General features: G+C 41.6%; 1 protein-coding gene across 1 annotated transcript; it reads right to left on the minus strand.

The window, feature by feature from the left end:
• Positions 1-1,226: 1,226 nt before the first annotated feature.
• Positions 1,227-14,111, minus strand: chrd (chordin). Its single transcript, XM_007247656.4, has 20 exons — positions 13,726-14,111; positions 12,515-12,618; positions 12,269-12,395; positions 11,111-11,251; positions 10,866-10,983; positions 9,968-10,055; positions 9,255-9,396; positions 8,530-8,667; positions 8,349-8,431; positions 7,933-8,080; positions 6,398-6,504; positions 5,792-6,077; positions 5,406-5,647; positions 4,906-5,019; positions 4,265-4,556; positions 4,077-4,130; positions 3,816-3,919; positions 3,152-3,409; positions 2,792-2,885; positions 1,227-2,323 (listed from the first exon to the last, which is right to left on the minus strand). The coding sequence occupies exons 1-20, from the start codon at positions 13,859-13,861 to the stop codon at positions 2,262-2,264; spliced, it is 2,838 nt and encodes a 945-aa protein (XP_007247718.1). The 5' UTR covers positions 13,862-14,111; the 3' UTR covers positions 1,227-2,261.
• Positions 14,112-14,867: the final 756 nt, after the last annotated feature.

Consider the following 14,867-nt stretch of genomic DNA (forward strand, 5'->3'; position numbering starts at 1 on the left):
ACCCGCTGGCAGAACTGACTGTGGGTTTAATTTCAAGTCATTTTGGAAAGAATTTGCACCATGTTGACTTTATCATACTGTGATGTCACACATGCAGGGTTCAGGGCCTGTATCCTGTGAAACCAAGCACAGCATTGCCTACAGACTTTTAGCTCCGCCCATTTCCACTCTGAAGCTTCAAAAACCTTTTTTTTTTTTTTAGCTTTGACTGCTTTTTAAAATAAGAATTAACACTGGACGCTGGCCATCGCTTTAACAATCAAGAGCAACTCAAGCTAACATCTGAGGTTTAAATAAGACAGGCTCCTCCAACAACCTCTATATCCATGTCTATATCTAATCATCTTCAGCTGATGTGCTGTTCTTTACGAAGCCCCTAAAGAAACATGTTGGAAAAATATATAATTTATGGTCACGCCTTATTAAGGAGTGGGAACGAGAGCCTAAGACTTGGGAATGGGATATTTAAGGTATGGGAACAAGATCATTAAGGCATGGCCATGACTTTTTAAGGTGTGGGAACAAGTTAATTAAATCTAGCTGGAGAATTATAAAGCTTGCTTTTCTGTAAATGAATGCTCATGAAGAATTACATCAAAGCTCCTTTAATCCAAGAATAACCTTTCATAAAAAAGCAGAGAGTGAATTGGTTTATTTTTATTTTAATCTCTGAATGAATTATGGAGATATTTTGGAGTCTCTTGCAGTGAGACAGGGAGTATTTCTAAGTAAAAGACACTTAATTCTCATACTAAAAGTTGATTTAGATTTAAATAGCTTGTTCCCACGTCTTAAAAAGTTGTGGCCATGCTTTAATGATATCGTTCCCACACCTTAATTATCTTGTTCCTGTGCATTAGGATCTTGTTCCCATGTCTTAGGATCTTGTTCCAACTCCTTATTAAAGCATGGTCACGCTATTTTATTTTTTCCACATGATGTCCCCTCATTCTAATTACCAAATTATATTAGACAGGACTGAAGACATTTGGTGGTCCATATTGGTCAATATTAATTAAATTAGAAAATGTCCATATTTTTAAATACAGTATCCAACAAAAGTGCCAGGTTATTCTCAGACAGCTGAGCAATTAACAAGCTGACTCCTGATTGGCTCTGACTTCTATTTAATTATCTCTGCCTGTTACCTAATTGGCTCTGCCTTCTTAACAGGTACTGTATGCTGCCATCCATGTTGGTAAGAAAAGTGCAAAAAGAGGACGAGCTTATAAACAACATATTTTATTGACTTATCCATTGCGCTCAATAAATATAAAATATTCAACATATCACAATACAGCAAATAATATTATAAAATATTACAAAATAGTATCCATAAAAACCAGACAGGTGCAACATGAAGTGAGAGGGGGCGGGGCTGGTGTGATGACTCAACCGGTCAAGCCCCGCCCACTCGTCAAGAGTGTTTTTTTTGTTTGTTTTTAACTTTCTTTCACAGCAAAGCGAAGTCTTGAAGTCTTCATTCAGGCCCTCGATCGATGGTGGTGCCGCAGTCGTTCTGAGCGATCCAGAGCGGCGCAGCTCATTGGCTGAGACATACAGTAGGGCTGGTATTTACATTGACACGGCCTGAGGGTGTGTACCGTGTAGCTGCGCTGGTGTAGGCATAAGTTGCAAAGCACGTGTGGGGCAATTCATTGCCACCCAATGAGTTTATTGCAGGTCTCTGCGTCTCGTAAGTCTGTGCCTCAACTTTACAGGCCAATTTAACCCTCACACACACACACGCCCACTGTCCCAAACACTGTCGACACACACACACACATACACACACTTGAGATTGTGTGAGCGCTGCGAAGTTTGCAGTAAACAAAAAATGAGTAAAAAAATAGCTGTACAAAAGTAAACCGATCAAAAAAACACATTCAATACTTCAGAGAAGCAGTCGAGGACTTTTCTATACAATGCAGCAGCTGGGCAGTCCTCTTCCTCTCTATTTTTCTAGTTCTCCTTGTCGTTCTTCTTCTTCTATCACTTCTTCTTTAGCGTTCCTTCTCCCCTGCCGGTCTGTCTTTTCTCCAGCCCACCAACTCTCACGTTCCCTCTCTCTTTCTTTCTTTCAGTTTTTCTGTTTTCGCTTTCCGTTCACTGTCACTTTCAGAACAGTCATTTGCAGAACAGTCACCTTGCCTCACAGGTAAAGGTAGAGAGAGGGGGAGTGGATGGATGGACGGTTGCATGGTTGGACGAAGGGATGGATGGATGGATCTGGAAAAGGGGGGATGCAGTCTGGATGAAGATCATTGTCTCCAGTTCTTCTTTTTCTCGACCATCTTCATCTCCTCTTCTTTTGTGAACTCATCTAAAATCGAAAGAAAAGCAAGAACATGGTTGGTTTGAGGATCTGCTGGAGTTCTCATTAAATCTCAGTTTTAAAAAGTTTTCATTTGCTAAAACCATGCCAATAGATGTATTACACACAGAGTGATCTATTTTATGCATTTATTTGTTTTATTGTTGATGATTATGGATTACAGCTAATTAAATCAGTGTCTCAGAAAAAGTTAAATATTATATAAGACCAATTGGTACTTTTGGCAGTGTGGGCAGTGTGCCAAGTCCTGCTGGAAAATGAAATCTGCATCTTCATAAAAGCTGTCAGCAGAGGGAAGCATGAAGTGCTGTAAAATGTCTAGTAAATTGCTGTTTTGAATTGTAAAATGTGTGTAAAAAAACACGTCATTTTAGTGTGTTTGCAGTTGGAAAATAACTATAAAGTTCATAGTTGGGTGTGTTTATGTGTGTGTGTGTGTGTTTTTGTGTGTATTACCTGCACACTCGGGACAGCACTTCCCCTCTCGGCGTGTAATGTTGCTGCAGCTGAGGAGCGGACATTGTTTCCTCTGACACTTGGTGACCCCATGCTGCAGAAAGAAGGATGGAGAGAAAAAAAAGGGAATGTTAGGAATGCATGAAATCTTCCCCCGGAACTACAAATCCCAAAATGCACCCTGGAATGTTGTCCATATGTTTTAGGCTACTCCTGCTTCTGTTTTAACAACACTTTTAGATTTAGCTTAGCAAAAAGCAGTAGCATGTCACACATATTGTCATATATACTACTGCATATAAATGTAAAAAGTAATATTTGTAAAGTAATATCATTACATATCATTAAAATTCAACTTACATCACACCAGCAGGTGATGCACTTCATTTCTCCCACCAGCGGGACGCGAGGGTGCCAGTTCTCGCTGTTCTGGTAGTAGTTCTTGCCGAACTTGCAGTGGCGAGTCCCATCTGCCTGCATCAGCTCGCCCTCCTCCGGAAGGGGCGTGTCCTCGGGGGGACACACTTTGCAGCAGTCGGAGGGGTTGCGTCTGATTGGGTGGCTGCAGGTGAGCGGAGGGCAGGTGACTTTCTCGCAGTGCACTTCACCTGTTGCGCCCTGGAAGAAGAAACATACAAAAATAAGATATAAGTCATAATTATATTATTTACTTTATATAATATACGTGAACCTCTCAATACAGAAAGGTAATCAAATAATTAAATTCTACTTTATAATATCCAATTTAATTCAATTCAATTAAATTTGATCTATATAGCACTAATTATCTATATCAACACAATTAAATTTTACTCTATATAGGAAGAGTCAGAGGAGCCCATCCTCCTTTGGTCGACCCAGACAGTACAAACAAACAGAACAAAAACAACAGTACAAAGAGATAATGAAGAGCTATAGCTAATGTACAAAAAGGTTCTACATTAAATGGGCATATACTGTATATAATGCCTATAGTGGACATTGATAAATCTACGGAACCAATCAAGAAAGGTCTAAGACTCACCTTGCAGGTGCACACAGCACACTTGATGTAGCCAAAGGGAGGAACGAAGGGATGCCACATGGTTCCAGGTGCGTGCATCTTCTGATCACCCTCGAAATAACAGCCTAAAGCAAGACATAAAGCGAGACGAAAGTCAGGCAATTAGCCAATATTATCTACAATATCTGCACCATCAACATCCACTCTCAGAAGCATCAAGATCAATTAGAACTGCAATAAATAAAGTAGGAAGGATAAACTGAAAATGAAGCAAAAGCTCACCTTCTGGATGCTCCTCGGTTTTCTCTGCTGGGATCTCCTTGGGTGTTTTCCTCTCTAAAAAAAAAAAGCACACAAAAATAAATACAAAATTGTTAGAAACTGATGTAGAGGCTGAAAAAAGCACCAAAAGCATAATAATAGCTGCTTAGAAAACTATAAACTAAAACTGAACAAAGGGAGGCTCTTACCGTCACAAACCGGGCAGCACTTGTCGTCAGGCTGGTAGGTGTGTGGGCAGGTGAGGGCGGGGCAGATAACAGGGTCGCAGATGACCGTCTTTTTCTGGCAGGTGCAGCTGAAGCAGGAGTTGTAGTGGGGCGTCCACCGGGAGCCGTGGGCGTGGTGTTCGCCCTCGAAGAAGCAAGTGTGGGGGTCTTTTCTCAGCTCCTCGGGGTCCCGCACGAAGACCAGGTCGTCGAATTCTGCCTCCTCTACGACCTCGCCGCGGGAACCGAACTCACAGCTGTTGGGTACGTGGATCTGAACGAAGGAAAGAGGGCGAAAGAAGCAACTTTATTCACCGAACTTTACCAAACTTTTTGCGAATTAATTATGATGCAAAGTAGAGCCAAAAGAGAAGAGGGACTGAAAGTGGAGGAAGTGTCAACATCCAAAAGAGATATTTATGCCTTCAGGTTTTCGCAATTCGCCAAAAGAATGAGAAAAAAAATGGTTTACACTGTTTACAGTAATAAACCGAGTTTCCATGGACACTTTGGAATGGGACGTAATTTGTGATTCAGACTTTCTGCTGAGTTTGTAGTCTTGGCGAAGTAAGCAATAGCGCAGTAGAGTGTGTGAGTGTGTGTGTGTGTGTGTGCGCTCTTACCCGTCCTCGTATCTCTCCCCGAGGATTCATCTTGGTGCTGACTTGAATGAAAGCAGTGCCTTTGTCCAAATGCCTCAACAGCTCCATGCTCAGATCCTTCAGAACGCCCTGGGCCTGGAGAGAAAGCCAGGTGTGTAATTTAGTATTTAGTCATAAGTCCTTATGAAATGGAAAAAACAGCATAGAGATCCTTTGTGTGCTTCTTTTTTTCTCCCTTTGCTGTTCCTTACCCTTACTCTCAGCAAAAGCAGCGAAAAAGTGTGAGCTTTTTAAAATATTAAGCTTTTAACATCAGCACTAAACAAACAAACAAGCAAACAAACAAGAAACACATTTGTGTACTTTTTTTGTTTTTAATTTTTAACATAAAATGGATCTGACATGTCTATTGAAAGTGTTTATCCATAATAGCAAAGGTATATCCCAATGGGAGCCATAAAATCATGCCAAAAAGTGAAAAACTGCAAAAAAAAAGATAAAAATATATTGAGTATATTCACCTGTTCTCCATAGAAGCCAGTCAGAAGCCTCTTGTGGTTGGTTTTGGACTCGTCGATCTCCCCGATCTCGGCCAGGCCGTGCAGGTGAGCGTTCACGGTCAGGTCGTCGCCCTTGCTGAGGCCGTTAACCACGATCTCGTAGTGCAGATGGCAGCGCTCGTCCACTGAGACCCAGGCGTGACCGCCAGCGCTGGTCCGTACCGGTGGAGAAACAAACTGACCGGCCAGAGAGAATGGAAGCTCTGGAGAGAAACAGCCATGAGAAGATCAGGATTAGCTATTTATAATCACTATAGTATATTACTCATTGTTTTATACTAGATACCAAAATAGAACTTTTACAGTATGTACAGTATATAATACAGTATATATTCTCATAATCTCACCATGTGTGCGAGAGTCCAGGCCGCTGTACAGCAGAGTCCTGATCTGCCCCCTCAGCTCCCCCTCGCTGTGCTCTGCCGTGGCCACATTAATGAACAGCTCGTTCTGCAGCAGCATGTGGATGTGTCTGGCCTCCATTCGCCCATAGCTGCCCACTGCACGACCGCCCCCTGCTGCAGCTGCGAAGTTTTCGGTCACGTCGTAGAGAACGCTGCGCTTGCTTCTTCTGCGTGGTTTCATCTCGATCGTCACACCAACCACGGTGCTGGAGACACCAGATACCTGGACCTGAAGAGAGAGGGAAAGGTGGTTTGGAAAGGACCCAAAATGGTTTTCTGATTGGCTAACCAACTGACTGAATGACTCTCAATGAGATTTTCTGACTCACTGACTGGTTAATTGATCAACAGGTTGACTGACTGATTGATTGGTTGACTTTCTGATTGGGTACTTTCTGGGACTTTCTGAACGACTTGGTTGAGTGATTGGATTACCGAATGACTATCCTCTATAAGGTTTAAACAGTCATTCTGACAGATTGTAGTAAACTAAAGTACAGGTAGGGGGCACTAAGGCCATCCATTCAGATAATTGAAGAACTTTCATACCTGGTAGTCCAGTGTGCCATTGTCATGAAGACTGAAGACGGCTGATCCGACAGCTCCAGTTTTAAGAGGAGTCAAAGCATCGCCGCTGGACATCACGCTCTGGAGAGCTGAGAGAGACAGAAAGAGAGAGAGAGAGAGAGAGAGAGAGAGAGAGAGAGAGAGAGAGAGAGAGAGAGAGAAAGAAAGAAAGAAAGAAAGAAAGAAAGAAAGAAAGAAAGAAAGAAAGAAAGAAAGAAAAAAGAAACGTTAAGTCTCTCACAAAAGTTTCCCATAAAACCCCCAAGCCGAAACCTTGTATGTGTGCGAGCGAGCAAGCGAGTGAGTGACAACAGTGAAGGACGACGTGCTTGCATGCGAGATGAGGCAATGCACCCCCTAATCCAGAGCTTCTCTTTTTCCTGCTCGGGGCATTCTTCCATGTCCCGTCATAAGAACGAAGCCGGCCCGAGCCAAGGAAAAGCAATCAAACACCGATTAACTCATCTAGGGTCAGCCGCCGCGGTCAGGATGATGTCAGCCCCAGAGAATTATGGGACAGGGAGAGAGAGAGAATGGGGAGCAGAAGAGAATGAGGAGCGAGTAAACAGGGAGGACAGGGAGTACACAGAGCGAAAGAACAGAAAAAGACATAAACTCAGAAAACAGAGCAATTAGAGAGAGGAAGAAAAAGAGAGAGAGAAAGCAAATATAAAGAGAGAGAGAGAAATAAAGTAAAAAAAGTAATGGAGAGAGAGCGAGAGAGAGAGAGAGAGGTTTTGTTTGAATTCTCCCCTCATAACGTCAGGTTGTTAATCACGAGCTTGGAACAGTGCAGAGAGAAGAGGGCCAGCAGCCTGCGACCTTGGCAGAACCTGCCAGTGTATGTGTGTGTGTATATGTGTGTGTATATGTGTGTGTATGTGTGTGTGTATGTGAATGTGAATATGTGTGTGTGTGTGTGTGTGTGTGTGTGTATGCAGGGGCAGGATGCACAAACACACATGAGAAAGTGCTTGGGTTTTTTGTGGAACAGACGCAGTAATTACAGCAACCTGACAGGAAATTTACGACAGCAGAGACCTGCAGCCTTCAACTCTTCGCCCTCAACTTTTCAACCCCCGATTTGTTGGAGCAGAAGGGTCCGCCTCAGGGATTCACATCAGACTATACACACTGTTACAATGGGTTGACAGACTGGCTGGGGGACTGATGGAGTGACTGGCTGACTGCTTGCTTGGTTGACTGCCTGACTGGTGGACTGACTGAACCCCTGGTTGACTGCCTGACTACTTAATGAATGCTTGACTGAGTGACTGGTTGACTGCCTGTCTGACTAGTTGCCTGATTGTCTGGTTGACTGACTGCTAGACTGACTGGTTGACTGACTGAATGGCTGGTTGACTGCCTGCCTGGCTTGATTGCCTGACTGACTGGTTCAATGACTGCTAGACTGACTGGTTGACTGGTTGACTGCTTAATAACTCTCTGGTTGATTGCCTGACTGACTAGATTCCAGACTGACTGGTTCACTGACTGCATGGCTGCTGGACACTTACTGTCACATGACTTCCTCCCAGTGATGTAGCCGGAGATGCGGTGGGCGTTGTGACCCTCGGTCTCCACAACGATCTGCAGCTGCCCCCGAGAGAGCCAGAAGAGCTCACGGCTGTTCAGATCGGTCAGGACCTCAGCAAAGTCGGGGTCCTAGAACACACACAGACACACACAGAAGATTAGAACGTATGTACACACGTGTGTCAAGCTCTATAGATCGTCTGGAATTCTGAGGGCCGACGGAAAACTAACAGAAAGAAAGACTCACACTAAAACTCAAACTCGCCCACCCACACACACTTTTATATATATATTTTTTCAGGAGAGCCAAGAAAGTTGGTGAGGGAACAAAGAGTCTGAGATTTACAGAGGAAGATGGGATGTGTGTATGAGTGTGTGTGTGTGTTTGTGTACTCACTTGAGCCGTAACATTGGCGTGTATCTCTCTGAGGGAATGCTGGCGATACTGCAGCTTCACTCGGATCGGCACCAGAGGAGACGCTAAAGGAGAAATGCAGGTAACAGATATTAATATAAATATAAATCAACCAAAAGAAAGCAGATGCTTTGTGTGTGTACAGTATGTGTGTGAGACTCACCTTTCTCCGTAGGTGGAATGATTCCCTGCATGAGCAGGATAAAGTGCAAGTTGTTTTCGGTGTCGCTCAACGTCAGCATGGCGATTCCTCCCATTCCGGAGTTTTCCTCGTCCGACGTCAGAGTGGCGCTAAACGTTTCTGCAAGAAGAGTTACCCAACAATTTTACTGCTAATGTGTAGTTAAGCAAAAAAAAAAAAACAATGTATGTTTAACTGTTGATGACACACTATAGTTAATTAGGGCTGAAACGATTAGATATAAAATCCATATAATTAATGTTGATTATTGAAATTGTTGGAACTACAGATTTCACTGTCAACTAATCGTTAATTTGTTACCCATGGGAGATGGGTAATGGGTGATGTTTAAACAACATCTTTTAGAAATGAAAGACAAGCAAGAAATAATCTTTGACTAATTGACCAATCAGATTAGTCGACTACCAAAATAATCATTAATTGCAGCCCTATATCCAATCTCTGTAGATTAATGAAAATGTTGGCTAGATAAGTAGAAAGCTTCCCAGCATTGAGCTTTTAAACTGTGGAGCTTGATGAATGGATGGACGGATGAATGGATGGATGGATGGTGCTCCATCAAAAAATCTTAGGATTGGGATAAAAAAAAAACTAAAGTTATCCAACTAAAGCATTGAAATTCCCTTGATTTTAGCAACAGAAACAATGGATGACCAAACATCTCAACAATAAGGCCAGTTCTGTACCTGCAAACAGTGCTCTGTGTTTGATGATCTTCCCCTGGATCTCCTCCCTCCTTCCATCCGTGGCTACAATGGAGACCCGGAGCTGCTCCTCCTGCAGTTGCCGCATGTGGGACTTGGGCAGGTTCCTCCAAACACCGCAAATCTACACACAAACACACACACAGCATATAAACATTCAGTATAGGTACTGAAGTACTGAATAATATTAAGCTCATAGCTTAAGAAGAAGTTGAAGCTAAACTAGCTAAGTTGCTGCTAAACTGCCTTTTATGGATACTTGTTCAACAACAGTGAGTGTGAATTAGTGTGTGTATGTGTGTGTGTGTTAGTGTGTGCATATTAGTGTGTGTGTGAGCATATTTGTCATCTCCAGAAGAGCCTCTCTGGCGATTTGTGTCTGAACAGGAACGCTTAAACAAATATTTAGTGGCGCAAACACTTCGTAACTCAGGGAGCCGGCGATTCGGCTGCTCTTTAGCGCCGGTGCTAACGTTAGCTTTAGCATTCCCAATGCCACTGACCTCATGACACAAACATCTAGAAACACACACACACAGACTGAAACACACACACTGAAACACACACTGAAACGCACACTGTGCTGCTGGCTGTGTTTGGATAGCATAGGAATTATACTGTGAAAGCATTGGGAGGAGATTTACACCATTATACACACACACATATACACACACACTGAAGCGTTCTTTCCTTACCATTTCTGACTCTGCATGAGGAACTCTGAACTCGAAAGCTGTGTTTCCCTCGGAGTCCAGAAACAAGATAGTGCTTGGCCTGTTAATCCTGAAATGACAATAACAGAATAAAGTTTATATATTTTCCTATATATAACTTTTGTACTCTTACAGTGCCTATTACAATGTATTAAAGTACTTGCTTTCATAAAACATCAGTAACAAATGTGAATTGTATAGTAAATGTATAATTTAACCCGCTATAGCATTATTATATATTTTTCAGGAGGAAATATAAATCTAAATCAAATATATTTTTTCATTTGAACTTTTTATAACGCAACCATAATAATAAGCCAATAAACAGCCAAACACCAGTACTTCTGTACTTCTTTACATATTCTAGCACATAGATACCTAAACATGCATGCATATTTTTATTTATGATTTTATCTCATTGTATTAGACGTAAACATACATAAGATTATTTTAAAATAAATAAACTAATAAATAAATACATTAGAAATAGGTATGTTATTGTATGATTCTTGAGGGCAAAAATGTGTCATAAAGAGTTAATGGTTTTCTAAGTATTATGGTGTATACTATATTCTAATAGAGTATACTATATACTGTATCAGAATATTTTACATTTATTACATTTTATATCATTTTGCCATTATGGCACTCTTATGGTGAAGCACAGCATTCAGTCACCCAGACTGGAAATTTAACCCCAGTCTCCTTCATTATGTGGTAGCTCACTAGCAGGTAGTGGTGTTATCCACTGCTCCACACCAGAATATTAGCTATTCATTATTTCATATCTGTGAAAAACTATGACTATGTGTGAGGTTTGTGTGTTTGTGTATATGTGGTTGGTTGGTTGGTTGGTTGGTTGTGTGTGTATGTTAGCTACCTCTGGTAGGTAATGGAAAAAGCCAGGCTGGTTTTGGTGAGTGTGAAGCGAGCGCGGGCGACTCCGCTGGAACTGGGCAGCCACAGGTCCGTCACACCCGTCAGCAAGGCCACGAAATCTACAGAAACAAGAGAAAAAGAGATTAAAACACAGTGAAACACTGAATTAAAGATATGGGAAGCTGTATAAAGTCTAAGTCCATGTATATCGGTGTGTATATATCTGTTTCTGTCTGTCTGTCTGACCTGTCTTGCTGTCTCCGGTGTTCATCTGCTCGGAGCTGAGGTAGGACCGGTCGTTGTAAGATTTGTGAAGGTCGTCCTCTTTCTCCTGGAAGAACTCGAAGCCGTCAAACAGAGACTCTGTGGCTTTCCTGTCTGAATCACCTGCCATCAAACACACACAACATCAATCAGACTCCACACTCAATCAGCTCATCAATACACAATACAGTCCTTTATTAGCTGCTTAAATGATGATAATAATGATGATGAACAGTACTGTCTAACACTGTGTGTGTGTGGTTAATACTATATTATTGGGTATTGGATGCTGGATATATGATATTGTAGAGCTGGGCAATATAATGATACTGTATCTTATAATGATAAAATCATGATATCAACGCTGTCCAATTAAAATCTCAAAAAAAGTCTTAACCTCCAGTGAAAGTCAATGTAAAAAAAGAGTTTATTTCAGGTAACTTTGGATCATTTCTCTGGGTGCATTCCTCAAGAAAGTGTTTTCAGATTATGCCATATCGAGGATATATTGAGGATATTAAATATAATGTTTAATTGGATGAGGTGCAGAAAAATATGTAATAGAAATCACTGCAATGAAAGAGTGCTCTTTCACCATTTCTACCCATTCGTTCATTAAAAACAGAAACGAATGCAGGTGGTCTTGTGGTCTGGGGTGAATATATAAACGAGTATGTGAGTGTGTGAAAGCACTTTCAGAAATTATAGCACTCCATCCATCTTTCATTTACTCCTTCATCCATCCATCCATCCATCCATCCATCCATCCATCCATCTATCCATCTCAAGCTACAGCCAGGGATTTTCCAACAGGCTCACGCAAACACACACACACACATACACACACTTTCCCACAGAAACATAAACACTGTGTGTGTCAGGGCCTCCCAAACACTCCACTCTCTTTCCATTCATTCAGTTTCACCAGCTGAAGGAAAACATACAATTACTCAGGTGTGTGTGTGTGTGTGTGTGTAAGGGAAAGTTTGCGAGGGTGCATGTTTGCAGGTGTGTGTATGGGTGTGTTTTAGAGTATACACTGTGTATATATATATATATATATATATATATATATATATATATATATATATATATATATATATATATATATTTCTAAGTGAGAGGGTGTGTGTTGGGTACCTTTAGGGCATGTTTTGCAGCAGTGTCCCGGCAGCAGGACGGGGTCGTCACAGCTGGGCTCGGGGCAGTCCTGCTTTATGTTCTTGCAGCTGACTTTCCCAAACACCTTCCCACGTCGGCTCCTCTGCTGCTCACACACACACACAGAGTATATTAATTCATTAGTATCAGGACTCTAACCTGCCGGAACTACTTTCTGTTTATCAGGAGATAAAATCAACAGTGAGGTGCATAAGTGGGACTTACTGGTTCGCAGTGACACATCACACAGTGCATCACACCGAAAGGATCTCCGAGATCCGGATGCCACATATCCTCCAGAGAGTAAAACCTCCCACCAAACGAGCATCCTGCACAATAAGAGAAAGAGAGAGAGAGAGAGAGAGAGAGAGAGAGAGAGTATTATATTGAGGAACAATGATCATTTCATCATTTCATACAGGCCTACTATAAATTGTGACTTTCCGCATCTGGAAGTTCAATATACAGATTTGAAAGAGTAAAGAGTTGAAGTAAAGAGTGGGATAAGTAGGTGCAGCACAGCCTCCTAGAGAAGAACCCCACTAAGATAGAAATACAAGCACAAGAAAAAGACTATGTGAAATTATCCCTGTATTGGAATTCCATGCAAAAAGATAATGTCTGTGTGTGTTTTCATTTTTTGGTTTTTATCTCTTTGTGGGAACTTAAGTGTGTATAGGCTTTTGTACAAGGGGAAAGAGGGGGTTAAAACGAACAAGGGTATGACTAAAATGTTTTCTGACTGGTTTGATTAAAATGACAAAAAGTAAGATTTGGAAGAGATTAGAGACGGCTGGAGGGGATGTGTGTGTGTGTGTGTGTGTGTGTGTGTGTTAGTGTGTGTGGTTACAGGCATCTGGAATGGTGTCAGAAAGCCCCTCAGCTACAACTAACAGACTCATAGAAAGATAGAGAGAGAGAGACGTCCAGGAGCGGGTCAGGGAGAGACTGACCTCCAGAGCTGAAACTGGAGACTTGTCAGGGCCAGTATTTGATTGAATTAGGACACACACTCAAACTCAGTGATGCTAAAACACACACATACATATAGACGGTTCTGTTTGTATTCCTATCTTTGTGAGACAATTCCAATTCTATTTGCTTAAATGCAGTTCCTTATAAAGTTAAACTTAAACCCTTACTAAAAAAACAACACTATCTTTACCCACTCACTTTTACTCCAACATAATAAAACTAACTTATTGACTGGCATCACAGTCTTTGTGTTTACATTTATACTTTTGTGGGGTATAGTAAATCCAATTAATAGATATGTAGAAATGTTGTGCTGCATCTAAGTCATTCCTTACTTAAAATGAATTTATCATTATATCACATGGTTTTGCAACATTCTGGGGACCTCAGATAGTTTCAGGTCCCCACAATGTGCTAAATACTAAACATACACACACGAACACACACAGACATTGCCGTACCGGACACTCCTTTGGAAGGCAGCGGTTCTCTCTCGGACTGGATGGGAAGCGCAGGCGCCTTGGCTCGGGAAGCGAGTGCGAGTGTGTGCGGGCTGAATAACACACACACCGCGGCAAGCAGCGGCAGGACATCCATCCTCGAGGTGGAGATAAAGAAGGAGGAGAAGAAGCGAAGGAATAGAAGCGCACTCGTCCTTTTCTTCCCTCTGTTTTTATCTTTGTGTTTTCAGTAAGTCCGTCTCTTCGTGTAGATCCAGCAGCAGCAGCAGCAGAAGTCCAGCTGATGTATCGTGAGAAGCGGCGTCTGCCTCAGTAAAGCTGGAGGAGAGTTTGTGAGAGTGCAGTGTGTAAGAGAGTGTGTATGTGTGTGTTAGTCTGAGTTGAGAGTTGTGATAACTCTGCGCGAGCGCCTGTCGGTTTTATACACGGGCGAAACGAGAGGGGAGGGGAAACGGGAGTGGGGGGAGAGGGGGGGGGGCGGTCTGGACCGGGGGGCGTGGGTTTACCTGTGGTGTGAATGTGTGTAGTTTAAGTGTGTGTTTATGTGTAAGTGTGTGTTTGATAGGTTAAGACAGGTTAAAAAATTAATAAATGTTAAAATAAATAGTAATTAAAAATTGCAATGCAAGTACCATATTAAGCCTTAAGTATTTATCACTTTGTGGGGACCTCATAGTAGAAATCTGTATAGGTTGACATTGTGGGGACCTGTGTATTTTATATATCATTATATCATCATTTAAAAAAGAGTCTAAACTGACTATACAGTTATTGGCATAAGGAAATGCCATATAAAGGTAGGAATACACAAACACATAAGCAAATGTATGTGTGTTTGTGCGTTACATATATATATATATATATATATATATATATATATATATATATATATATATATATATATATATATATATATATATATATATATATTTAGAATTGTTAGCATAACACCTTTTACACACACTCACATCTGTGCAATTTTTGTTTTAGCATCTCTAGGCTAATTGCTATGCTGTTAGCATAAGGAAATGTCCCATAAAGATAGGAATACACACTGGTGTGTGTTTGTGTGTTAGCATCACAGAGAGAGAGAGAGAGAGAGAAAGAGAGGGAGATGGAGGGGGAGGTTGAGATGAGGATTG

This window comes from Astyanax mexicanus, chromosome 18 (genome assembly GCF_023375975.1).
Source record: "Astyanax mexicanus isolate ESR-SI-001 chromosome 18, AstMex3_surface, whole genome shotgun sequence".
Taxonomy (NCBI): Eukaryota; Metazoa; Chordata; class Actinopteri; order Characiformes; family Acestrorhamphidae; genus Astyanax; species Astyanax mexicanus.